This window comes from Phyllopteryx taeniolatus, chromosome 23, assembly GCF_024500385.1.
Source record: "Phyllopteryx taeniolatus isolate TA_2022b chromosome 23, UOR_Ptae_1.2, whole genome shotgun sequence".
Lineage (NCBI taxonomy): Eukaryota > Metazoa > Chordata > Actinopteri > Syngnathiformes > Syngnathidae > Phyllopteryx > Phyllopteryx taeniolatus.
Genome location: NC_084524.1, coordinates 5,122,222 through 5,149,809, shown reverse-complemented (window position 1 = coordinate 5,149,809; position 27,588 = coordinate 5,122,222). Strand labels below are relative to the sequence as shown.

The following is a 27,588-nucleotide window of genomic DNA, read 5'->3' as shown; positions in this document are numbered from 1 at the left end:
TTGCTTTGGCGCCATCTTGTAGCATCAAAAAACTATGTTCAAGTGAGCTGAGAAGCTTCTTGTATTGAGCAATTATAAATGTTTCATAGTGGGGGTGAATTATTTGTTTTTTTGGGCTATTTGCGGAAATGTTTTTGAGAAGATGTACAGCATCCGCTTTGATAAACTATTTTAGGCAAATGTTTTCAAAATAATACGAGCCAATGTTGATTTCGAGCACATCTCCATGCATCAATGCGTGCAAATAATAAAGTTCACCATTGTAGTTCGCTCTTGAGTTCAAACGGAAGTGGTTGAGTTTGTGCTTTCATTTTGAAAAGACAGCGGAACTTGGACAGGTTCGACATGTTCTGTGGCCCAAAAAAAATAAAAGGGGAAGAAAAAAAACGGCGAGAAAGGCTGCCGAGTGAGGAGGCTCGACAATGACGACCCACGACGCGAAGTCCGAAACGAACCCAAGCGGACTTGTCCAGCACCGACGTTCCGGAGCATGCGTCCGTGCGCCAGCCACGGGGAGACGGAACAGACGGAGCACGGTGATATAACCTGACCACCTGCGGAGTTTTGTTGCTTTGAATCATCGCGCAAGTACAGTCCGCGCAGGTCCGCACCGATCCAAGGATGCCTTTCTGCAAGCGTGCGGTCCTGCCGAGGGATTTGTGCAAGCCCGGCGTCGGCGTCAAGACGTCGGAGCTGTTCGCGGACCTGGCCGACGTGTGCGCCTTCACGCTGGCCTCGGTGCTCCGCCAACTTTCGGACCTGTCCCGACACTCGCTGGGCGTCCTGGAGGAGCTGGAGGGCGAGCTGGCGTCCGTGTGCCGCAGATCCGGCGCGCTGGAGGGCAGACTGGGCCGGGTGGTCGACATTCTCCGCAAAAGCCCGCACACAGGTACAAATTAACCGACAAGCCCAAAAGTTCATTTGCAACTTAATTTTTTGAGCGGCGACGAGTCAAATCACCTGCAAAACCGACAAACGGGAAATGCAAGTATCAATATTCATAGCAAATGAATACTGTTAATGCACTCCCTTTTTGTAGCTCACTTAGTTTTTTGTGTGTGTGTTTTTAAAAAAAATATTTCTTGCAATTTCCCTCAGAATAGTGCGTGTGTTATTTGGATTGATTGAATGCACCTGCAAGGTCAGCTGTGTCAATTTGTTTGCTTTTACAACCAACCCAGTTTATCGCGGGGCAGATCCACACAATAAGTGGGGGAAAACGCGATATAGAGAAATAACATTATAATGTATTAAAATACTTAAAAAAAAAAAAAAAAAAAGTATAGCTACTTTCCACTCGTTCGCAGAGTTCTCCAAATAAGAGGCAACGCAAGCTAAAGTCATTTGTCTTTTCAAAATTAAAGTACAAACTCAACCACTCAGTCACTCCCAGTTGAAGTGTATTGTACAGCTGACATATAAAACCAAAGACGATTAAAAGTTGTATATTTAAATGGCAAAATGATCGAAGCAACCATATTCATCAAAAGTCTGCTAGCTTAATGCTAACGTAACAGAGTGGAAATTAGCATCAACGTTATGGTGATTATAAACCTTCAAACAAATGCTAGTTTAACATACACGGATCAATGACACATACAAAAAAAAATAGATATATTTTAAAAGAGCAAAATGTTCAGCCAAGCCATACGGTGTATGAAAGTCTGCTAGCATTATACTAATATATAATGTGAAACGCCATAGATAGGCTAACATGAATTAGCACAGATGTTCCAGCTAAAAATGAACCTTCAAACAACTGTGACTTTAAAACACGTGGCGCAGCAACACGTACAACAAAAGAACATAAAAATATTGTATATTTAAATACCAAAATATTGCAGCAAACCATATGTCATTACTCACATGCATGTATTTTTACTTCTCTTTTTTTAAATTATGCTGCATAAATATCCAGTGGAGCTCAGTACTCCTCTGCGTGTTGTGGCACAACTTGGTACTGCACTGTAGAAAAAAAATAAAAAATTGCCTGTCCTGTAAAAACTCACAAAAACAAAATCTACAATATAGCGGGTGTTCACTGTATTATCTTTGCGTTAGCCAGTATTACACCAACACTGACGTCTGTATGATGTTTCAGAATTCCACTCGCTTGAGCCACCAGCAAGCATGTTTCTGTTTTAGCGGGAAGTGTGTGTGTGTGTGTGTGTGTGTGTGTGTGTGTGTGTTTTTGTGTGAGAGAGAGTAATAGAAAGTCCCCCCAAACTCAGTCCAGATGTACCGCTGGAAAGAGAGTGAGATAAAAGAAAACATAGTCCACTTTATAAGTTACAGGCGTAGACGTTGACGTTTGTGTGCGTGCGTGTACATTTCTGTTCATGAGAATTGAAAAGCACCTCACTTTCCTCTTGTGCGCTGTTAAAAAATAAAAATAAAAAATGTGTGTGTGTGTGGGCCCCACTAAAGTGGGTCGCGTAGGCAGAACATGCACTCGGTTAAGTAATCGATAGATCATCATTGGATCATCTTTAGTCTCACTCGTCCAACACCTTCCTCCTCCCGCACTCGCCTCCTGCTTGCTAAACAAAGATGCAACACGGTGACATAACTTAACAGCAACGCTCACACACCAAGGTTATGTCAAAAACCCTGGAAAATGCAGCTTCCCTTTGGATAGTCTACTGGCTCGGCTGCTTTAGAGCGCCTCGTCGTTGCCGGTGAGCGTGCGCATGTTACAAAGAGAAAGACAGAAGCGTGAGGAGCCGGGAATTGTTTTTCCAAAAAGTCCGACTTGACAGCCAGCGTGTGCTTCGGGCTGCTTTAGAGTGCCTCGTTGTCGGCTGTGAGTGTGTGCACATCACACAGAAGAGTAAGGTGGGAAGGGGGTCTTTTTTTTATTTATTTTTTTAATAATGTTTTTGAATTCTGACTTAACCACATATTTTAATGATTAAAATTTGGTAGGTTGTCGATGACACTCTTCTCTGTGGTCTTTCCAATTTAAGAGACATTTTTACTTTACCGGGACTTTGACACAAGCAAACAAAATCAAAAGTAGAATTGAAAGAACAATTTTGATAACTGAAATAAACACTAAAACAAGTTATAGCGAATATGTCCTTTGTTTTCATCTCTATCAATTTATTGCATTCATCAGATTATTTTTTTAAGGCAAACATTTTTGCTTTAATTGAACACATTTTAAAAGTGTGACCTTTTTTAATGTCACTCATTGTAAATACCCTAAATTAAAAAATAAAAATAAAAAATAACTATCAATAAAAGTAAGCATTTCAATAGCAAATCCACTCTAAAAAAAACTATAAAAATATTGAATATGAAATCTGAAAAAATGAATAAAAACTAAAACTGATTAAAAAAAAAAAAAATTATAACCTTGACACACACACATTTTTCTGACTCTATTCCTGCTGTGAGCATCCCAAGAATGTGAACAGGAAGCAAATTCAGTTGTTTTTGCGCCTCAATGGAATTTGGCCGAAAAGTCATTTATCAGGACCCCGCGTTGGCCCCCCGACCGAGGCCCGGCAGTTCCGGCGGCTCGTGATCGTGGAGCTTCCCGTGTCTGTCTGCAGGCTGCTTCCATTGCGACTTGAGCTTCAGCCCCCCCGTTCCTCTGGTTCCCACGGCGACGTCAGCCTCCCCACTTCAGTGCGCTTCCTGTCAGCTCCTCCCCTTCATGTCTCTTCTCCACCCCCCACCCCTCCACTGTCACCTCTGTGCGATAACGTGAGTCGCCTTCACACCAGCAGTTTTTTTCTTCTTTTTATATTATTTGCTTGTAACAAAGTACCGCGGTACTATTGTAATTAAGTAAATTTTTCAGGTATCTGTCCTGTACTTGGGTATTTTTAATTGTATTATTACGATGGCGCCATCTTGTGGTGTCTTAGTGCAGAGGATGGTGTTGAAATGAGTTGAAGCGCTTCAATTAGATAAAAGTAGTGCTTTTCTGCCATCTCGACTGAGGCAATTATAAACCTTCCGTCCATCCTTTACTGGCAAATTGACCACCTGTGATTATTCAGATCATCTTCCCCCTGTTGCAATTTGATATGAAAAACAAAGATGGAGCGACAGGTCACGAAGACTGCGAATAATAACGGGCGCCTCAGGAATCTGAGGGTTTGAGTAACACAAGTGATATAATGCAGAGAGTGTGCGTCCGTGCGTGTGGAGAACTTTCTTTGGCTTCAGAAACGTTGCTTTAGTGTGTGCGCGTGTGTGTGTATTTTCCGGCCAGTAACACACACGCGCACACACACACACACACACACACGAGGACCAGTCATGAGGCTGCTGTTTATATGATCTCATTGGGAGAAGAATCCCGTGGCGGTCGAATGAAAAGGAGGGAGGGGCGAAGGGTGGTCGTGAAGGGGAGGCGCGGCGGTCCAGAGGAGACCAATTGTCCCGAAAGCAGATGTTTTCCTCATGATGCACGATGGAGGGGACGTCAGTCAACTGTGGGGAGTGTGTGTGCATGTTTCAGTCTGTGTGCGTGCTTGTGTGTGTCCATATGTGTGTGTTTCTAAGTATGTTTGTGTGGGCGTCCATCCATCAGTGTGAGTGTGTCTGTCCATCTATTTGTGCGTGTATTTTGGCGTGTGTGTCCATTTGTGTGTATATGTACGTCAGTCTGCGTGTTTGTGTGCATGTGTCGGTCTCTGTGTGTGCGAATGTGTTTTTTTGTGTTTGTATGCCCATGTCAATTTGTGTGCATGTGTGCGCGCATGCCTGTGTCCATTTGTTTGTGCGTGTGTTTCTGTGTGTGTCTGTGTATGTTGGTATGCATACGCGTCTGTGTGTGTGTTGGTGTGTACACTTGTCCAATTGTGTGTGTGTGTGTGTGTGCACTTGTATTTGTGTGTATGTGTCCGTCTTTGTGTGGCGTGCGTACTTGTCCATTTGTGTGTGTGTCGATGTGTACGATTGTCCAATTGTGTGTGTGTGTGTGCGCGTGTGTATGTTGGTTTGCCTGCGCGTGGTTGTGGGCGCGCAGTTGTATTTGTGTGCATGTGTCCTTCTTTGTGTGGCGTGCGTGCTTGTCAATTTGTGTGCGTGTATATTTGTGTGTACGGTTGTCCAATTGCGTGTGTGTGCGTGTGCGCGCACACGCGCAATTGTCCATTTGTGTGCATGTGTCAGTCTTTGTGTGTACGTGTGTTTGCGCAGGCTTGTGCGTGTGTGATTGTCCATCTGTCTGTGTGTACGCGTCAGCATCTATTTGTGCGTGTGTGTCCGCGTGCGTTTCCATATACGTATAGTGGGGGAACTGTACTTAAATTGCACATCGACGTTAAAAAATAAATGAGACAAAAACATTTCTGATTAATTGCAAATGTTTTGTAGTCAAAAAGTTAAATTCAACTGAACTGTACTTAACAAACATACTGTACTACATTTAAAAAAAATTAAAAGTTGAAGCCACTTTAACATTAAGAACAGTTTGAACATTTAATTCAGTAATTCTGTCGCATACCACGAGAGGGAGCCCGCGTACCAGCACACTTGAGAATCAGTGGCTCAGTTCGTCATGTCACTCCCGAACACCTCCTCTCCTCTTCACCAATGCCCACAAAAGTCTGCTTGCAATTATCAAGCATGCAGAAGAAAAACAGAACTGCCACCCCCCCCCCAACGTAACCTCTCCTTCACTTTTCCCTCCATTTGCGATGCGCTGTACACAGAGAGAGAGAGAGAGAGAGAGCGAGAGACGGTGACTGTGCATTCACTGTCCCTTTGTGCTTTGCATTGTTTACTCTGTTTGCCTGCATGAAGAGCAGCACTCAGGTAGGACTCAGTGATGTTGGCGAATGGGGTTCGCATTTGCTGCGTTCTCAATGGAGAGGGACACTTTTTGTTTGAGCATGTTTGGCTTCTGATTGTCGATTTCACGTTTAAGGAGAAGGAGATTTGTTTCTGGTCCCGTTTTGTTTTTCCCAAAGAGCAGCTAACAGCGTGTCCACTGGCTTTCAGCTGCCAGCTCCACGGGGATTAACCTGTTCCCTCTGCACATGAGGAATGTGTGACTGTTTTGAAATTCATGAGTAGTCAGGATTTAGGCTAAGACGCTATTGGATATGAATATATATATACTATTTATATAATTATCCTTATTGAATCCTTGACTTTGAGGGTTGGATCATAAAGGCTGATTATTGTTTGATGTGAGCAGGCGAAATACAGTTGACACCAGAAGTTTACACACACTATCAGAAGACCCATGTGCTCGGACTAAACTTTTCCTATTTTAGGTCAAATTTCCTTTTACGTTTATTTAGCCAGGATTTCGATATCTCAAAAGCTTCTCACAATAGTTGGCAGGAATTTTGGCCCATTCCTCCTGACAGAAGTGGTGTAACCAAGCCAAGTTTGAAGGCCGCCTTGCTCGCACGTGCCTTTTCGGGTCTGCAGTTTTCAATAGAATTGAGGTCAGGGCTTTGCGACGGTCACTCCAACATTGACTTTATCTTGAAGCAACTATGTAACCAGGTAACAGTATTTTCACATCATGTTCTTTCCTCATGATTTCATCTATTTTGTGACGTGCACCAGTCCTATCTGTTGCTAAACAACCCCGCAACCTGATGCTGCCACCCCCTGTATTTCACAGTAGGGATGGTGTTCTCAGGCTTGCAAGCTTCCCCGGTTTTCCTCCAAATGTAACCATGTTCATCATGGCCAAACAGTTCAATTTAAGTTGCGCCTGACCACATGACATGTCTCCAAAAATGGTTTTTTTGCAAGCTGTAATGTTTTTTTTTTTTTACGTTTCTTTTAGAGTAATGTCTTCTTCCTGGCAGAGTGGCCTTTTCACCCGTGTCGGTACGGTACTCGTTTCACTGTCCATAATGACACCCAGTTACCAGCTTTTGCTGTTGCTTTTGGGTTGATATGCACATTTCGGGCCAGAGCACGTCCATCTGTGGGACACATTCCCATGGTGTTTATACTTGGTCTAATTGTATATCATTATATACAATTGTTGTATATATTGTAAATATCTGGTAAATTTGAGTGCGCAGGACAGCAGATTTACACAATTTTACTATTATTTACAAAACAAATTATACATTTAAGATTTAACTTTGTTAAACAGTTGGTTAAATCGTGTATTTTCTGCCTAAAATTAGTCAATCAAAAAGCATTTGTTCATTTTGTATTTATTTTTATTCATTTATCTCACTAAATGACTAGTTGATTTATTGTGAAGAATAAAATTTCAAATAAAAATTAGTAAAATTTATTGAACCGTTTTATTAAATAAGTGGTTATTTAATATTTCCTGCCTAATAATGGTTCATTAATTGATTAAGTAAATTATAAATATGTTTATACATTGAAGTATTGTATTAAATAAATGAGTAATGGATTAGAATTTATTTTGTCCTCATGGTTAATTAAAAGGTATGTTTTGATTTAAAAAAAAATAAATAATAATAATATATATTTTTTTTATTCATTCATACCATTTAAAAAAAACTGGTTAGTTGATTTAATCTACATTAAATGACATGAAAAAATAAGGTAAAATAAATGATTGATAATATAGATTAAACAATTAAGCAACTAGTTAATCCATTATAATTTAGTTATCGAGCATAATAAAAACTGTATATATTTAACAATGAATTTAGTTTAGTAAAGAATTTGGTTAATTATCAACAATGACTTGCACATTTTTTCCCCCTAAAACTGCTTCATCAAAATGTATTTTTAGAATTTTCTACGACTTAGGTTAATCAAGCAATTCACTAGTTATTTAATGACATAAATGAATTCAAATTTGAAAAATACATTTTGAAAAAATACATAGTGTCCATTTCACATTTTATTTGATCAAGCAACTGGTGAATAAATGATGATGAAGTTATACATAATAAACTGTGGAGGAATTATTTTATCATTAAATTATCTTTTTTTTTTTTTTTTAAACCTCATTTACGCATGACCTGACCCAGATGTCCATTTTAAAAACGTGCAGGCTTACCTAATGACGTGTCCCTCCTCAGCGTTCCTCTCTCTCTCGGCATCCCATAATACCTCGCCCCCCTCCTCATCTTCACTGTCGCTCTGCCTCCTTCCAGCGCTCTCACGCTCGCCGCCTTCTGATTGGCTCTCGCCGGCCTGGCTCTTTTATCAATTGAGCTGCGGATGCTCGGATGCGACTGGCTGGATGCTAATCAACACACCCGGCGCGCGCGCACACAAACACACACAATATACGATTAGCCAACAGCTCACGTAAGCGAGGTATACCGACACACACACACACTCTCGCTCTCTCAGCCTCTCTCTCTCTCTCTCTCTCTCTCTCTGCCTCTTTCTGTCTGCCTCGCTCGCCCTCATTCGCGCACACGTATCCTCGCACTCGGGGATGCAGATGTGACGCCTCCTCGCCCAATCACACACACACACGAGGGCCACACGCGCGCACGTCTTTCAGCCTTTCTTTCCTCCGTGTGTGGCGTGGAATGCGTCCGTGATGTTTTGGGACCGGAAGGCTAGTACGGGCAATCCACAAAGGCGGCCCAAAGGGAGACACAGACCCAAATCGGCAACAGGTACTTTTGCATATATCTATGCGCATATCTATCCTTATCTAGTGTGTCGAGCTTGACTTTTTTTTGTGTGTGTGGCTTTTCCCCCCCCCCCACTTCATCGTTTTGGCACTAATCGGAGGTGCGCGTTTGGAATCGCCGCGGTTGGTCTCACCCTGTCGTCGTCGGGAATGAACCGGGTCACTCAGTCAGTCTTTTGCCGCTGGCCTGATGAGGCAAGAACGAAGCAGGCGTGTGTGTGCGTGATTATCGAGCTGCACGCGCGCGATGCAAAGGTGACAGCCCGCGTCAATGAAGGGGCCACATTGAGCATTTATTCCATATCCTTGATATACCAGTGATGTGCTAGTACGGTCTTTGTTCTGACGAGTAAGACAGTCCAATCCAGTCCCCCCCCCATGACTGTCAGGCACGTGCACAGGCATTTTTGCCGACAGGTGCACAAGCCCAAAAAAAATGGGCACCCATCGCCAAAATTATTCATACGATTAAGAAAACACAGTAGTCTGCATTTATTTCTGTTAACACAATTAATACAGTCAATAATACAACTATTAACAAAAGAGATGAGATTTTTGTTTATATTCATTGATGAATATTGATGAATGATTGGAAGAAAAAAAAAAGGGCTGCAGCGAAAAGGGCACTTTTTTCATCCAGGACATAAGGGCAGGTGCTTGAGCACCACATAGTGGCTATGTGTGCACGTGCCTGACTATTGGACAACATTTCTGCACTACTAGAACGACTTCATGTTACAAGTGAGGCAAAATCGTGCAATAGTTGACGTGCATGCTACTAGTACCACTCGTGAAACGCTAGGTGTCGGCTGGTAGAATTTTATAATATAACCAGTAGTACTAGTAGCATGGAGTTGTCAAGTAGTGCACAATTTTGCCTCACTAGTCACATGTAGAAGTCCGTGTAGTTGACAGAAATGTCATTCCGTCGTGGAAGGCAATAGTGGAAAAAAACGTCATTCTACTATTGCACCCCACTTGTTCTACTGGTGTGCCGAGTTGACAAGTGAGGGCACAGTGCACTAGTGCACGGAGAATTCAGCGCACTAGTAGGATATTGATTTAATGTTCAAACAGCTTGGCATAGTGTTGTTGTTGACATGCACCCTACTAGTACTGCAAGTGACAAGTAGACTTAAATCATGCCACTAGTTGCACGCAGTTGTCAAATACTACACAGTTTTGCCTCTCGTAACATGTAGTTGGTCTACTAGTGAGCTTTTGTTGTTCTTCTAGTGCACTGAATTGAGAGTATACTAGTACATGGAGCTTAAGATAATATGGAATAAATGTAGCGCGTGTGTGTGTAAGCAAACGAGACATCCAATCACTTTTTGACCTTGACGCGAACGGTGCGTGCAGATCACACGAGCGCCAAGAAATGGCGGCGCGGAGACAATCGGACACCGCAGCTGACTTTGAAATTGGGCCTCGCGCTCATTCATGCGCTCTGTGGTGATGGTGATGATTATGATGATGACGTAATCCCGAACGGAGCGGCGACAGAGTACAAAGAGTGAGGCAGTAAGAGAAAAAAGTTGTCATAGAAGGAGGCGTGCACCTCCGGCTGCTGTTGCCACGGCAACCCTAGGTCAGCGGAATGGCGGCTGGCGCTGGACCAGCTGATAACGAACATGTTTGGCGTCTCAGTCCTAAAGCGCACGACGACGACAACAATCGCATCCTGCATGCTGTGGCCAATTGGTGTCCGCCCAATTGGAGAGTCAGTGAGTCAAGGAATTTCATTTAGATGTCCAGTAAGTAGTGCTTTGCCGCCACCTTGTGGCATCTATAGGCAATTAAATGCTTTTTTTAAAGACTGAAATTTTTGTTCCTCATTTCCGTGCTCCAATTGTAAGGGTTCACTGGACAATTATGACTTTGGCACCATCTTGGTACCAAGGAACTATGTTGAAGTAATTTGATGAGCTTTATTTTGACAAAAATAGTGCTTTGCTGCCATCTTTTGGCATCTTTGTGCCAAGGAACTATGTTGAGAAGGTTCATTTAGACAAAAATAGTGCTTTGCTGCCATCTTGTGGCCTCTTGGTGCTAAGGAGCTATGTTGAAGTAAAGTGAGGAGCTTCATTTCAGACAAAAATAGTGCTTTGTTGCCATCATTTTGGCATCTTGGTGCTAAGGAGCTAGCTGAGGTAAGCTGAGAAGTTTCATTGAGACAAAAATAGTGCTTTGTTGGCATCTTGTGGCATTTTGGTGCCAAGACACTATGTCGAAGTGAATTGAGGAGCTTTGTTTAGACAAAAAAAAGTGCTTTGTTGCAATCTTGTGCCATCCTGGTGTAAAGGAACTATGTTGAACTGAATTGGCAATTACGAACTTAATTTGTTCTGTGAATTGATTAAATCGTTTTGAGACATTGTTTAACTTAAAATTGTGCAGGTCCTCGAGGTTTCAGCTACTCAACAGGGAATGTCTGATTTTTGTAGTCCTCCATGAAAGCAGACTATCTGTGTTTAATCAAAATGAGACATTTGCAAACAACTGCGTTTACATTGGAAAACGATCATCAGCATTTTTGCCCATTTTCTGACACATTACAGACCAAACTTGTAACTGATTCATAATCACTTTATATTGTTTTGACTAAATGGATGGACATTGAAAAATGTTGTTTTTTATCTGATTCACTGAAAAAAAAATTGACAGATAAATTGATTATTAAAATAATCGTTCCTGATGTGTGCTCCATGGCCACCGAGGGGCAGTATAACATAAAAATACTACACAAAGATTTGATTGTGAAACACAGTGTGCAACTAATTTTTTCAGAGGATAAAGAATCGATGCCTGTGTTGCTTCTGCTTGTGTTCAAATGTAACTAGTGTAAAGGTTTATGATTATCGCAGCACCGACGCTAGCTGTCTATGGTATTTTGCATTGGGTGTTAGCATGAAGCTAGCGGACTGTTGTAAGGCAAGTTATGTGGCTCTTATCTGGAAAAACTTGCAAGTGGAGGTACCACTATTTAGAGGGAGGAGGAGGAGGAGGAGGAAGACACAAAGGCACAAAGGCTGAGGCGCAACCCCCGGCAACATCCTCCCTTCACTCGCTTCTTCTCGGTCGGAATGAAAAGCAGTGTTTGCCCTCTTCCTGGTCGCCGTCGTCGTCTCCCCTCTGCCGCTCTCCCGCCACGTTAGGGCGCAGTCGGAAATGCAGCGTTTGTGGGCCAGGCCTGGTAAGAGAGGCGACGAAGCGCGGGGGTGTGTCAACAAGTTTGTCTGAGCTGCTTTTGATGATGCAGGACGCAAAATCTGATGGATAAGACTCAAATTGTCTGTTTGGAATGAGTGACGTTTGGGACAGTTCTTGTTTAGTTTGGAGATGTCTGGATGGAGCCGTTGTGTGGATTTGGAACTCTTGTGAGGGGGGGGGAATTAGGTCATGAAGTTTTTCCATTTCACAGCACAAATGGGTTGCAGTGGAATGTTGACACCAAATGGAAATATGCAAGTTGCACATGCGTGTCACTAATGGCGTACATGCATGCACAGCGTTGTTGTATTTGTTGCTGCTGCACCACAAGGTTGGACTTAATCGTTTCCTGTGTGTAATGGAAAGCTGGATCTGTCAAAATGTGGTGGTTATCGTTTTCGATCCAGCAGCATTTCTGCATAGCCAATACACACAAACAGCAGAGCCGCCGTTTTTATCGTTTTCACGTCGAGAAAAAAATAACTTTTAACGCGCACGTGAAAGTCGCATGCTAGCAACGCACCAGTGGTGCGACGTAACCAAGTACAATAACTTGAATCACGTAAAATTGCCACGTCTGCTCCATGCTCTTTGCGAGTGTCTTCATTATGTATTTAATTTTCTGGCCTCTTTTCACTTTTTACTCCCTACAGTTGAAAACAAATACTTGAACTGGATCACACAAATTTTTTTGGCGAGTACCTTTGCCACCTCTGCACGGCACATATGTAGAATTTCACACAGCATGCTCAGTAGTATGCTGAGCTCTACAAAGCAGTCAGGAATCAAGTTGACTGAAATGCTAGCCGAGAGAATCTTGAAACCAACTCCGCTCGTAGTTGTCGCGTCATAATTTGTATACTTGGTGACATTTGTCCTTTCCACATGAACCTTCTCTGCCGTGTCGAGGCCGTTGGCGTTTATCTCCAGGAAGCGAGCAGGAAGTCCACAGAGCGCCGTTTCCTGTCACGGTCTCCTGCGAGACCGTCCGAGCAGGCAGCGACGGCAGTCCTGCGAAATGTACGGCGAGGCGACGTAGGAACCGGCGTCGGTGTTCGGTGTCTACGGGGGGTTGCCAGTTGTGTCGTTGACATGAGCCAATTTCAGGCGTCTCGGGGATGTGAGGAGGCTCCTCAGGTGTGCCGAAGCCAACAGGATGTGCGGCGTCCTGCCTGCGCCGTAATATGATAATGGCCCATTTGGAGCTCCATTGTAAATCAGCAACACAAACAAGTCACCGCTTCCTTGTGTTGGCGTTCAGAGGGTGAAGTCATGCTGGGAGTCATGCCGCCAAATTGCTTTGTGCCCCCTATGCAACTTTGATTTGGAGCGTGTGTAAATAAAGCAACGCTTGTGTCCCCTCTCCCTATTTTGTCCATGACATCACTTCCTCTAGTAGACGGAGCTGACGATTTATTATTATTTTTTTCCTTCTTCCCCATCGCTGCCATCTTAGCACATTTTAACAGTTGCTAAAATGGTTCAGTAGTAGTGCAGTGGTTCCCAAAGAGGAGGTCTGCCAGCCATTCATTGGGGGGGGGTGGTCTACCAAATTATTTGCAATACATTAAAAATGCATATTTAAGACAAAAATTGCATAGGCATATATGGGGACTAAAGCAATTACTCCTTATTACCTCATCAATTAAAACTTTGTTGAGGAATAAAAGATAAATTATACCAGTAATAGTCCTATTTTTTTTGACAATGGAGAGCTATTTTTGTATTCTGAGAATACATTTTTATTTTTTTAAATTGACTAATTATTACTAGTGCCTGACCTATAAGCCTAATCGATTTAATTATTATTATATATATTTTTTTAAAGTTCCCTGCAGAAAATCGGCTGATTTTTCTCTCAGTTCTGAAGTTAAGCAAATACTAAAAGCCAAATTATTGTAAAACAGTCAAATCTTCTGACTGGAATTCATATCTTTCTTGTAATATGACTTTACTCGCAGCAAACCTCTGAATTGCTGGTCTTTGAAGTAAATTAGGAAATTAGCTTTACACTTTTTCACAATATTCAGTTTTATGAATCCTGAGTTTTTTTCATTCACAGTTGCGCCATAATCATTACATGTAACATAAAGACTTGAAATATTTCCGCCAAAATGTATTTGGAATTGATTGCGATGCGGCTTTCATTATAATGCACTAGTGTGAATTGAATAGTGGTCATACTTTTATACAATGGAAGCAGCAATTTTTTTTTTTTAATCCCCACTCACCTTAACCATAAGAAATTAGGCTTGCGCTATTCAGCCGTATCCATGAAAGCTCAGTATAATTAATCTTGCCTCATTTTTGATGCATCGTATAGGTAATGACAAGGGTGAGGAGGATTATTATTACTATTATGTTTTTAACCATGAAGAAAGTGTAAGGGAACGAACTCTGAGGCCTCCAAAGGCAGCCAGTGGTGTCCATAGTGACAGTACGCTTGGCTCTGTAACAGGGGGCAGTACTGAGGCAGCCAGACCGCACGTTCACGCCTATATGGCCACTGTGTGTGTGTGTGTGTGTGTGCGTGTGTTAATTAACAGCCTCCGCATGCCTTCCTACCAAAGGAGACAATATGTCCTGCGTTGACAAAATAGCCACTGTACTTTAAAAGGTGCAACAGCATCGCAAAATGTCAGCTAATGGAGGATCCTTGGTATCACAACATTATTGTATCTTCCCCCCCCCCCCACTGTCAACAACTAGATCAAGTATTCAGAAAAGAATGTAACTTTACTAATTCTACCACTGATGGCGCATTAAGAATTATTTGTTCAAATGTATATGTGTCAGTACTGTACATGTTCTTCAGTGGGGAGTTACCCGACGTAATCTCTCAATCCATCCACTATAACAGTGATTAGAAACACAGTCAAAGTTAGCCATGAGAAGATGGAGAGCAAGCAGGTCACATGGTCCTCTGGTCTAATCTTTTTTTGGTTTGTTTGTGTGCTGTGATGACCTTCCTCTTCTATCTCCTTCCGATTAAACACCTCTTCCCCTCCCTGCCTCCCTCCCCGATCTCACCTTCCTTCATTCCTTCCCTCCTTCCTTGTTCTCCCTGACAACACGCGGCAGCGGCGTTATGTAATCTCTGGCTATTAGTTATGGAAATTCCGAGCATTTGATGTACTTTGCTCTCTGCGTCTCCTCCTCCTCTCCTTGTTCTCTGCCTCTCCTCCTCACGCTCAATAATCTTATTTCCCCACCCTCTCCTCCCTCTCCATCTCTCCACTGCATCCATCACATCCTCCCGCCTCCTGCAGCCACCGTAGGACTCGAGGCGGAGAGCGTCAGGCGCGGAGGCAGCAGCAGTCGCAGCCGCAGCGACGGAGGCAACCACCACCACAACCACGCCGGAGGAGGACGGCGAGGAAGCGGCGAGCACGGCAACGGCGCGGTCCACTCCAGGTCTCCATGGCAACAGAGCGTGAACGTGTTTGGCTCCTGGAGCAGACCCGAGTGTGTCGAAGAGCTCCACCAGCAGGCGCAGCTTAACCTCCAGAGCCTGCTGCAAGGTACGGACAGACTGCCGGGGCGGATGGACGCGCGGAGAATGGAGAAGGAGCGAGCACGATTTGACGGATGGAAGGTGTGTGCGTGCGCGTGCATGCGTGTTGCTCAGGCTGAGGCGAGTGTTTACATGCGACACATTGAATATGTACAGCTGCATTTAACAGTAAGTGTGTGGATGTGTGTGTGTTTTTCGGCATATCGCATGTTGGCTGACAGAGGCGCTGCAGATGATGCAGCGTTGTTATTGGAGCTTCTGACAGGGTGTGTGCGCGCGTGTGTGCCAACATGGAGGCTCTGAAAGTGCCCAGTGACATTGAAGTTACTTGTCAGTGGCTGTCACTCGTCTTTATTTCGGCGGTTTTCACGGTGTAAATCTGCTTTATATAAGGCTGCTGCTACTCCTCTTTGGCTTTCTCGCTCGCGCTCTCTTTCCTTCTCCCCATGCTCTCTCGCCCTCTGCCTCCAACCAACCAGTCCGACTGGCCTTTGGCTGTATGATCGAGTGGAGGATGAATGGGAAGACCGATAAGTGAGCTATTTACTTGTTGCACCACTCGTGTTGACACTATCGTAATGCATTGCAGATCTGATGTATCCAAAAATGTAATTAGCATCTTCAGAAAACATGTTGCAAATTATGAATCTTCATTTTGGACACCGAACGGTAAAGATATTTTAGCATGAAAAGTTTGAAAACAAATAATTTAGAAATTTTTTTTTTTTCTTAGAAACAATTATGACCTTTTTATGGATAACAAATGCCAATATTTCAAATACTCATCAGTAAAACTGAACTGATTTTCAAAAGGAAATGCAGTGGGCCCTGTCTTTACCGTTATTGAGCAAATGATATGAAAATCCTGGGAGACTGCCTAAATGTTTATTTTCTCAATTTTTTTGAACTACATTTTAATCAAAATTTATATCAGTGAAAAAAATAAATTACTATAAAGCTCAGACTTGCGCTGTATATAAATACAACCGCAGGATTAGCAGTCTACAGTTACCACTGCATATTTGTGGTTCAGCATTGAAACATTTCTGGGGGAACTTATCCGTTATGTTTCTGTTATTCATCCCCCCCCCAAAAAAAACATCTGTTCACTTTTTTTTGTGCTCAACAAAGCAGTAAAAGTATTTTGGCTCCCATCTTGTGGCATCTTGATGTGAAGGAACTATGTTGAAGTGACTTGAGGAGCTTCCTTGTGAAATATGGTGCTTTGTCACCATCCTGTAGCATCTTGGTGTCCAGGAACTATGTTGAGGTGTTTCATTTAAACAAAAATAGTCCTTTGATGGCATCTTGGCGTTAAGGAACTATGTTGAAGTAAATTGAGGCGCTTCATTTTGACAAAAATAGTTATTTGCTGCCATCTTGTGTTGAGGACAATGTTGAAGTGAATTGAGGAGCTTCATTTAGACAAAGGTAGTGCATTTTCTGCCATCTTTTGGCATATATAGGCACTTTTAAAACTTTATGGGGGGCCAGATTATTGCGATTCGTGGCAGGGCTTGGTCTCTATCACTTTAGTTCATTGTAGTTGTGACTGTTAATATTCCGGGTAAATGATCACTTATACAAGTAATTTATTTTGCATGATGAATATAATCTGCTAGCTCTACGGTCACTAATATGTCAACATGGATTCAGGAAGTCATTAGTTTGTTGGTGGGTGCGGGGCCGTGGTGGTTATGCAACACTCAAACGTCTCCCACTGCGAAATATTCATCCTGCTCTCGCTCGTCCATATTTATGAAGCTGGCTGTCGTCCTCCGGCGTTTTGGGCCGTGATTCCATCACCCCGGCCACCCCCGACCGATGCCAGCGCTCAGTGCCAGCTGCATTTATACAATTGGCATCATGGCAATCTGAACAAGCTTTGTGGTTTTTTAGCGACGCGCGTTGTACATAGGGTCTCTGTGTCTTTTTATTTTTTTTTTGGGGTCATTCTAATGACTGTGAGGGACTCAAACGTGAATGTGATTCCAGCATGCTTGTTCAATGCAAAACAAATACTGTATGTGTCGTCCACATGCTCTCAATAAACAAGTTAAGCCAAGCGTGCACACAAAGTGTACGCAGACAAAGATGAATGACGGACATTGTTCGTGTCCATTTCCCCTCTGCGGCTCTCAAAGGGTGACCCACAGCACCCGGGTGCTTATTATTATCGAGGATGTTTGGGTCACCGAATGGGTGCGCTGTACACGCACACACTTCCACGCACACACTTCCACATGCTGACTGTTGACCGACTGAAGTTGAGATGCTAATAATGTGCACGTATGTGACGTCTGAGTGTCTTCTTAAAAAATATATATATATATTTTTTTTAGCATTGTACCTTTACGGCATGCCCCCTTGTGATGGCAATCAGCCAGTGGAAGTAAGTTAAGTCTAGACACCCCTTGTTCAAATGCCAGGTTTTTGTGATATGGAAAAATGAGACGAAGACCATTCACCTTTTCTGAGACTCAAAGCGGAATCTACGTAAAGAAAGACAAGACTCTCTTCTTTCACCAGAACACAAAAATTGTTTGTAGCTTTTTTTTGTTCTTTAGTAATCAGCAGAAGAACATGGGTTGGTTTCTGACTTCTGACCAGCTTTTTGTGAAGAGAAACAGAATAGTGACACCTCAAACGATAAAACAACACAAATAAAATTGAAAGAGGGCTTTTTGATGGCAATATAATTTCTATACAGATATGCAACTATAAAACACGCCGTGAGCCATTCAGTCCATGAAGTACGTCTTCTTTTGGACACTTTAGACGAGATGCCGCCACACAAACTCGGTTAATACCATACATATACATCTGTTTGAGTGTCAGATGCCTAAACCTTTCCGACTTCCAACGTGTTGGCATTTCTCTCCCTCATAATCGACGTGACAAGCCGAGATTCACTGCCTAATCTTTATCTTCTGTTCAAAAACTGTGCTAATCTCAAATCCAAAGCGATGCAATGCCGCCATCTACAAGGATCTGTTAGTCATTACAGGTTTTTAAAACATAAATTTCATCGACAGACTGAACGAGACCCTCTTTTACGCCTACCCATTTGGGGGGGGACGTACTTGACGACGATATATGTCGGTGGCAGTAAACGTTTGGATTCCTGTTTCCAGTTCCTTCCAATCACGCCCTACAGGTCTCACTGTCATTGCTCCCTTGAGCGTTAAGTTCCCCCGAACAGAATGAGGTAGATTTCACACTGTCGACAGCGCAAAATGTCAACTGGCACACATGGCCTGTGTGCATGCGTCCACTTGCCAATGCATTGCCGCTTCCTGGAAGACTGAAGCCACATTGAGATGAACCTCAGCACCTCCAGTCACTAATGAAAAAACTTTACGGCAACTCAGCGGTCTCAAGTGCCCCCCAGAGCGACCCCACCCCTCTACCCACTCCCCCTCTTGTCACTTAGCAACCACACCACCACTCGTATGGAATCCATATGGAGCAAGTTTAACCCAGTTCTCTATACCTCACTGTGTGTGTGCTGAGGGGCTTTAGGGATGAGTGGAGACTGGGTCAGGAGTATGTTTTGGGGGGAAAGGATTGGCTGGTGGATCGTGAGGGGGAGTGTGTTCGTGGGAGGGGGAGCAAAGGGGTGGTCTGGGGGGGGGGGGGGGGTTTGGAATCTGTTTACAAAGGCCTGGGGGGAGTCATCTAACTCTAAGCTGCAGGAGCAGAGAGGAGTGCAGCGAGACTCTGCTATGGAGAGGAAAGAGTAACACGGAAAGTGGAAAAGGAGAAGAGTGACAGATGAGAAGCGGCTGGCTTGAAAATACACTAAAGGCGTTAAAGTGAGGCTTAACTGATGCTAGATGTGTGTGTGTGTGTGTGTGTGTGTGTGTGTTTGTGTTTGTTTGTTTGGGTTCTTGTGTGCAGGAATCTGATGCTAACACATGCTGCGTTGCTTTGCTGTCGCTGTGTGCAGACTTTGAGGAGCAGCTGTGCGACGGCAAGCCGCCAGGTCAGACGTTCCGCCATCCGCCCTCGCAGAACTCCGACGACGCCTCGCTCGGCTCCCCCGGCAACAAGCGGCCCGACTTCATCTTTCTGGTAAAGGCGGCCGATTGGATTGCGTCACCCTGTTTGAATAGAAACACCGCAACAACAACAACAACAACAAAACGCAACAGAGGCCTGGCTCCGGGGTGTCCTCGGCTGCTCCTTTCACGCTGACTGACTCTAATGGAACGGTCCCCTGATAAACGCAGTACGAAATCCAATGAAACGAAAGCAGCGCACACCGAGCCGCATCACATTCACACTCTCAAAAGGCTTTTATCTAAATGTTTGAGCGTCTCTCTGATGGAAATGTGACATCTCCATTAGGAATTTATAGCACATGACCCGAGTGACTCGTATCTTTCCAGCACGTGTGAAATCTCCTTAACCAGGACATTATTTAGGGACCATAATAACAGCTAATGGACTCCTGAGTCCTGAAACCCGGACGCTGGGGTAATTCCACTGGCACGCCGATTTTCCTTGCGCCTCTTAAATTGCTCTGAAGTTCACACCTGATAGGGCTGATCTCAATTTGACTTGAAGAGTCCCAAGAGATGACTTGGATCAAAATTCCTCTTGACAGAAGGTAAGTCTGCAGGCCCCTCCTTTGGGTGAAATTCCTACAGACTCAACTTTATAGTAAGTCTTCCCAGAATTGCAGAAGCCAAGGAAGTTTGTGGGATTGTCCCCCGTGGCTTTTTTTTTTTTTTTTTTTTTCCTCCCCAGAACAAGTATTTGAAGAGCCAATTAGGCTGTTTTAATGACTGTCATACTGTTTGCCCAGTAACTGGCAATGACACTGCATCAAAAAGAGGACGTTTGACGATCATTTGGTATCCTCTTACAAGAAAAACCTAAAAAAAGAAAGACTTTCTCTAATCCATCTGATCCATTCCTCTAGCCGGCGTCCAAGCAGCTCTACGAAGATGAGACCGCCAGCTCGGTCTTCGGACTGAGGTCCCTGGCCAGCCCGTCTCCCTCGTCTTCTCCGTCCCCCCGCGAGTCCGATTGCCCCCCGTCGGGCTGGAGCGCCGGACCGCCCGTCGCAGAGAAACCTCGCTGGCACCTTGGCAGACGCACGGCAGCTCCAATCACAGCAAGTAAGACCAGCTGCGAGCATGTTATGTAGAAAGTAGCGGACACGGGTGTTGTTTGGGGAAAAGGTGCCACTGCCTTAAGTCAAGGTTTGGCTACCAACACACAGTAAAATAAAATCAACTGAGCACTTGTAAGTTGGAGCATTTATCAGTCAAGGTACCACTGGACTTGTTTTTGGACTTAAGGGTCGGTCTGTTGACGCTGGCGCATTGCATTTATTCTCTCTCCCCCGTCGAACACAATCTCCTTCTTTCCACTTCTGTACACGAGTGAACAGGTAACTGGCAGCCAGCTTGCTGTTGCCATGGTAACTCGCCACTCTTCCTCTTGGCCAAAAAAAAAAAAAAAAAAAAGGAGCGAAAACAGAGCGACAGAAGAATAAGAGGAAGTGAGCGAGCGGCACGTGGAAGGATTGAATGTTGGCAAGAAGGCCAAAAGAGATGAACAGAACAGCGAATGGAAGGTAATAAAAGAATGTTTTGTCGCTGGTCCGCTCTCGGCGCTTCTTCCTCCATTCGGGCTGACGACTGTAGCCATGTGCGATTTAGGGAGAGGCAAATGCAAGGACAATTCATTTTCTACGCACCTTTCACAGCTTAAAGGCAGACAATGTCCAATTAAATGGTGCAAGCGGTCGTGTTCGACCTCTATGATTTTGGCCTTTTTGTTTTACAGCTTGTTGAGAAGGAGCTGTTAAATGGAGTATAAGAGTACAGTACGCTTTGGATCATTGCACCTTGGCGGAGGTCTGCACTCCACTGCGTTCCGTTCCAGCTTTAGGTTTCTCTTGTAATAAAACAGATAAATGTTTGTCCTGTTCTTAATAAAGAATATCAATCTTCCCGGTAGATTACCCTCGATGACAATCAGTCTATCTTGTCTGCAGGTGAAGGAGGAGGTAAATTCCATGGTGTGGACCTCCTGCAGCACTCTGTCTCCCCATCCCCCTCTCCAGTGGAGCACTTCCACCAGCCCCGCTCCCTGGAGCCTGTCACGGACACCCCTCACCAGAACATCACCCTGAGGAAGATATACTCCAACCTCGAGACCGCCTCGCCTTCAGGTGTGCGCGTAATAGAGAGAGCAACTTTTGTGGATTGTTTTAATGAATAGTTTCACGATCGCTGTTGCTTCACAGATATCATCCTGGACCAACCAGGAACCATGGACCACTCTGGCCTGCTTTGCTCCAACACTCCCTCCAGCACCTGGAACGGACCGAAAGGCTCCACCTTCTCTCCCGAGGCTTGGAACGAGCCTTACAATTATATTGCCAAGAAAGGCCCGGCAGTTCCGCCCAAACAACACAGTGTCATCGGTCACACGGGAGGTGGGGCTCAGGAAGGCCTGATGTTAGTGAGCAACTCGCAGTCTGTTTCCTTCTCTACCATGTCGGACACTTCTGGGAGACAGAGGTACAACGTGCCAGGGATGGAGAGGAGGAGTGAGACGGAGGGGGCCACGGCGGACGGCGGGAGAGGTGGGGCTGGTGGCGTTGAGACGGGGAGGGGCAGGGGCAGGGGGATGTCCGCGCGCTCCTTAGCTGCGGCGAATGCGTTCAAGTTCCGGGAACGTTCTCTCTCCACACCCACAGACTCTGGCTCCTTTTGCTTTACTGAGATTGGCACAGAGCAACCAGATGGGACTCTTTCATCCACAGGGAATGGGAATGTGACATCTTCAGAGCACCAGTGGCAGCATCATAACTTTTTGGGTCTCGGTGAGAATTACGCTCTCCTTTATCCCAGAGGGAGCTCAGAAGACAGTGCCAGTACCACCGACACAATCTCTGTTTCTGCGTCGGACTACACTGCTGAAGGACGCTTGTGCCTGCGCTCGCGGTCCATCTCGCTCAAGAAGTCCAAGCGCAAGCCACCGCCTCCAGTGAGGAGCGTCTCTCTCATGAAGAACCTCGACCAGGCTAAGGGAAGGATCCACCACGAGGGCGGTCTGCATCGGGATGGACGGCCAAAGAGCCTGCACATCCCCAGGGACCACTTCCCCGACTTTCAGCCCGATTTCCTTTTGCCCACCTCCAGATCAGGGGAGCTCGGCCAGGGAGGCTGCGCCGGACCTCCCGACCTGGAGGTCCATGCGCCAGAAAGGGAGGCAGAAGCAACTTTCCCCTCTCACTGGCAGCTGGGAGAGTGGAAGAGCAATGACCCCTACAGGTAGGATTGTTTTGGACTTGGTTGCTCTGGATATTTTCATTTCCCTCATACCTTTCCTTTACTCATTATTCCAGGTCTTTATCGGGCTCCAGCACTGCAACGGGTACGACTGTGATTGAATGTATGAAAGTCAAAGGCAGTTCAGAGTCGCTGCTCAACTCGCCCGCCACCTCCAGAGCCACGTCACCCTCGCACCTCCTTACGGAAACGGATGTCAAGCCCGCTTCGCCCTTCAAACCCCCTGGACTCATGTCTCCGTCAAGTGGCTATTCCAGTCAGTCGGAAACTCCCACCCCTACCGTGCCGCTCAGTCAGGCAGCAGGTGCGGGGGGAGTGGGCTCATCTGGGACAATGGGATGTAAGTTGCGGCCAAAGATTCCCGAAAGAAAATCTTCGCTACCGTCGCCGAAGGATCCTGTTGCCAGGTCCAGATTATCCTTCGAGATGCCAGGGAATGCCCATCTGGAGCTGTCGTCAATCAAGCCAAAGCAAAAGGCCAGCAGGCGGCATTCGGACACGTCCACGTCCGCAAAACCTGGAAAAATTAGCCCCAACTCTTCGCAGGTCCTCCCGATGGTCACCCAGAACGAGCTGAAAACAATTCGGCTTCGTTCGGTCTCGCGAGGCGATCTCGAGGACTGCCCGGACGGTGCGTCGGACACCATCGAGGAAGAACGGCAGTGCAGAGACTTCGAAGATGACGCCAGCCCGCCTCCTACCCTACCTAAACCCAAGCCGCCCGTTTCTGTCAAACCCCCTCTTCCAAAACGGCCCCTTAACCTGCGTCTGAAGTCCCAGTCCTCCACGCCCACCCTCACCCTGGACTCGCCCCCAGCGTCGCCCGTGGACCGCCGCGTTCCCCTGGGCAACATTTACAAAGTCATGAAGAAACCCAAACCCAAAAAAGCTCAGTCACAAAGTCTTTCAAATCCATCCGTGATCCAAGATTATAATTCCATGTCCACCCCACACGCCACCTATAACCAGTGCCTCTTTGACCTCCCGCCCCTTCCAGACCCCCAGCCTCTCCTGGAGGATCCCATGTCAGAGCCGGAATTTGATGCCGGCCTTCAACTCGGGCCAGAGGACGGCGGCTCGCTCCCTTCTCCTTGCAGTAATCAGGAGGCCCTGGAATTCCAGGACAAGAGCAAGACCCTTCCTTCAAGAATGACAATCTCCTGTCTGGCAGAGCTCTCTGACAAAAAGAAACCCAAGGTGGGAAAAGCATCTTTCTCGTTGGTTGTTTTGAAATATGTCCTCAAAAAAATTTCTCTCCAGGTTCCACCCCCAGTGCCCAAGAAACCAAACGTCCTTCTTCTTCTTACTTCCTCCGCCCACTCCTCAACAAACAGCGGGACAGACCGCCAGACCACACCGACCGACAGCCCGGTGGGCCTTCCGTCGCCCGGAGATCCTTTCCCCCCAGAAAACATTCCCATAAGTCCTGAAATGTCAACACGAGATGAGAATCACTTGGGAGCAGACGCTTTGACGGAGTCTTCACTTCACTCTTCCCAGCTGGATTCCTCCCTAGCGGAGCTGGAAGAGAAAAGGGCCGCCACGGGGATTGAGCCAGGTATGTTTATAGAATGTAGAGATGAAGTCCTCCAAGATAAAACGAGCAAGTTACTCATTCCCTTCCGAGTTTTGGGTGACAAAAACACGAAACGTGGGTCATTTTGATGACACGATGTTCTGTTCAGATGATGGCGTGGCCAGTGACAAAACGGTGCTTCACATTGTGGAGGAAACGGATGAAGACTTCCTGGCCAGCACGCCTGCAACACACACCACCGAAGACCTGTTCACCATCATACACAGGTGGGTTTGACCAGCCCGTTACTTCCCGTGCACCGTTATTGGCTCAATACAAACTTGCGACAAGGCAGGCAGAGAATGAGGTTACCTGGCAACGGCTACAGCAGCGACCACCACTTCTTACTTTTCGCCGCAGTCCGCACGTTTCTTTCCTTACAGAGATATCGATTCAACCACACACACATGCACACGACGCTCGTCTCTTAGCAACAGAAGCTGGTCATTTTTCGGCGTGATGCTGAAAATAGCTTGGAATAAAGTAAGGAAGGTTGAGATGAGATGGAGAAAGCAGAATAGAAACTATTAGTGTGTGGAAGATTAGATAATTGGGCAAGAGTTGGTGCAGCTGGACCCTTGTCTTTAGTTGTTAAATGAATTTTTTAAGACTTTTGAACTCTTGACAATGTATGGTAAATGTTGTTCTTGGTCAGGTCCAAGCGAAAGGTTCTGGGTCGCAAGGAGCCTTCCGATTCCTTCGGAAGCCGCCAGAGTCTGACGTCTCCGGTCAAGCAGATGAACCCCACCACGGGCGGCGGCCAGAGGTCCAGCTCCCGCAACGAGAACTTCATGGCCCTGCTGCAGAAGAAGGGCAGCAAGTCTTCCAGCGTGGGGACCAGGGTGTCCGCTGCCGAACTTCTCAAAAGCACAAACCCCTTGGCGCGACGTGCCCCCGAGCTCTCCGGTGAGGGGGGAGAGGTCCAATCTGGCCAAGGCAAAGTCAACGATCAGTGAGGTCGTTCCAGTGCGGATGAGCTTGCAGCCAACAGCTTGGCTCCAACCGCTGGCTGACCATTTGCACCGTCCAATCGCGTCATAGCGCACTTTTGGACAAAATGGTCCCCGGCTTGGTTGGAGCCGTGTCGTTCTCCGTCGAAGCTCCGGAAGAGCGCGGAACAGCAGAAAGGGAATCCAGCGACTTCCTCGGTCGGCATGCCGGATGGACAAGTGTACTGAAAAGGGATGTACAAACATCACCAATAGAAGGGTACGCGTTGATTATCTTTTCTCCCTGATACCAAGTAAGATTCTACTTGGACACGCCCACAAATCAACTAAAGCACTTTTCTTCAATGTCAAGAGGGAGCCGACCTTTCTTTCCCCCTCCCACCCTACACACACTTTGTTCAGTGTCTTCTGTGCCAGTAGGACATACACTATTATGTACAGTGTGTTGTGTACAAAGAACATCTCCAGACAACAAACAAGACACTCCACATGTGATGGACACACACAAAGAACAGAAAGGTCTGCACGAGCCTGTGTGCGTGTGAGCGTGTGTTGGCATGAGTACGTGTGCGCACAAATCATCATCATGCCTGCGGAGTTTCTGCATGGAGAGCATGAAGCAGGCTTGGGGCGGGGGTTTCTTTTTCTGCTTGTCGTTTTGGTCTCCAGTGACGGGAACAAAGGATAAACACACCAAACAAACCAGAGGGGACCTTTCAGTGTGCGCTTGGGTGCGTGCGAGCCCGAGAGACTGAGAGAGAGAGTTTTAGCGCGAGAGAGTGTGAGTGCTCTATTTTCGTAGACGGCGCAACTGTCGATGGGTTCTGAAGTCCTGATGCAAGGTAAACTGCCGGTCTAATGCGATTTTGGTGAACTGCTCAGGGCGCAGGCAGACAGACACTGAGCTCCGCGGACATATTTAAGTAGCCAGCGGTTATCACCAGCTCATTCTGTATTTAATAAGGATATCCGCTCACATTGTCTGTTCCCACACCGCGGTCAGAGCAGTGACACTGCTCCACTCACGCGCGGATCGCTGCGATTACGAACAGTCTTCCGACGCTCGGAGAACGGCGCCGTGTCTCCGTCGAGACTGTCAGTTGCGTCGCATTTAAAGGGAATGAGGGAAGCTGCTTTGATTGGCGGCGAGTGATGTCAGCTGTAAACGTTCCCGCAGCAGCCCAGCCCGCCCACACTCAGATCCGCCATTCTATTCCATCTCCGGTACAGAGTTGCGCCGCCAGCCGCGCAGGATTTACACCGGTCAGGAAAATAGAGCCCTGAGTGTGTGTAGTGTGTGTGTGTGTGTGTGTGTGTGTGTGTGTGTGTGTGTGTGTGTGTGTGTGTGTGTGAGAGAAGGATTTTGGTAAGAAAGCTTGAAAGAATGCATGTGTGTGTGTGGACCAACGCGCGTTTCCCCAAAAGGGAAAAGCCAAGGTCCTTTTGGAGAACCGGGCCCACCTCTCGTGTCGATCGCTTCTTGACCCCCGATTGGCTGCCCCAGTGCATGCAATTTGTCCGCAACGGCACAAATGGGGGTGCGTGAAGGTTGCATCACAGGATGGACTGACTTCCTCGAGGCATCCTCTGTGTGCGCCACTGTGTCAGAGCTCCCTCTGGTGGCAGGAGGATGCGGCGCCACACACTCTTCTCTTAAGTCAGCCATCATCGTGACGTAAATCGCTGCTTATGACCACTCCTCAAATGATGCTTTCTTTTTCAATATTTAGTGGATAAAAAAATCTTGTACAACTGTATTTGTTTGCCTTGTATATCAAGGATCGGCTGCCTTATTGCAGCACTCTTTTTAAACGTTGTTTCGTTTGTGGACCTGCAAAGCAGAAGTTGGAGCAGCAATGTTGACAAAAGCTTTCTGATACGATCAGGAAAGATTCCCATCGATTCATTCCCTTGACTATACAGTAAGCGGACGCATACTTTGCGCCATGTTAAGATGGCCTCTCTTCACTCTGTGCGTGTCATGCTTCAGATAATCTTAGAGCGAGGTTGTGCCGTCCGTCGATTTGTGTACTTTTGAGTTCTAGGTCGTTTGACGCGAGCATGCTGCGCACAACTCAAGCTGATGACGCCTTGTTGTAAGATCCTCCTGTCCTCCATCCAACCGCTAGATGCGGCAAAATAGCACCCAATAACCAGTTGGGGGTCGAGCTTCGAGCAACAAAAGACAAAAGAGACAGAACATTTATTGGAGTTCTATTTTTTATTATTCCTTATGAGAAAAAAAGACATATTTAAAGGAATATTCCATGTATGTATTAAATGCCCTCATGGCCCATCCAGTGGTTTGGTGTGTAGCTGCCCGGATAAGCGCCACATTCCAACACGCCAGTGCCCATGAAGTGATTCTATCATAAATAAATTATTTTTCTTGCGTAAAAACAATGTTAGTCTTTTTTTTGTTTGGCCGTCATTCCAGAAAGGCCGAAAGTCAAACT

General features: G+C 45.8%; 1 protein-coding gene across 5 annotated transcripts; it reads left to right on the top strand.

Moving 5' to 3' along the window:
• The first annotated feature begins 310 nt into the window (after positions 1–310).
• On the top strand, positions 311–27,535 carry nhsl2 (NHS-like 2). 5 transcript variants are annotated; one of them, XM_061764434.1, is made up of 10 exons: positions 311–889; positions 15,049–15,374; positions 19,194–19,367; positions 20,221–20,419; positions 21,304–21,480; positions 21,556–22,588; positions 22,663–23,803; positions 23,867–24,164; positions 24,292–24,409; positions 24,838–27,535. In XM_061764434.1, the coding sequence occupies exons 1-10, from the start codon at positions 622–624 to the stop codon at positions 25,136–25,138; spliced, it is 4,035 nt and encodes a 1,344-aa protein (XP_061620418.1). In that variant the 5' UTR covers positions 311–621; the 3' UTR covers positions 25,139–27,535. The 5 variants fall into 5 exon arrangements, with proteins under 5 accessions (XP_061620418.1, XP_061620419.1, XP_061620420.1 ...); XM_061764435.1 differs by having other exon boundaries at positions 312–889; positions 15,049–15,300; positions 19,243–19,367; XM_061764436.1 differs by lacking the exon at positions 311–889 and adding an exon at positions 8,347–8,549.
• The last annotated feature ends 53 nt before the right edge of the window (positions 27,536–27,588 follow it).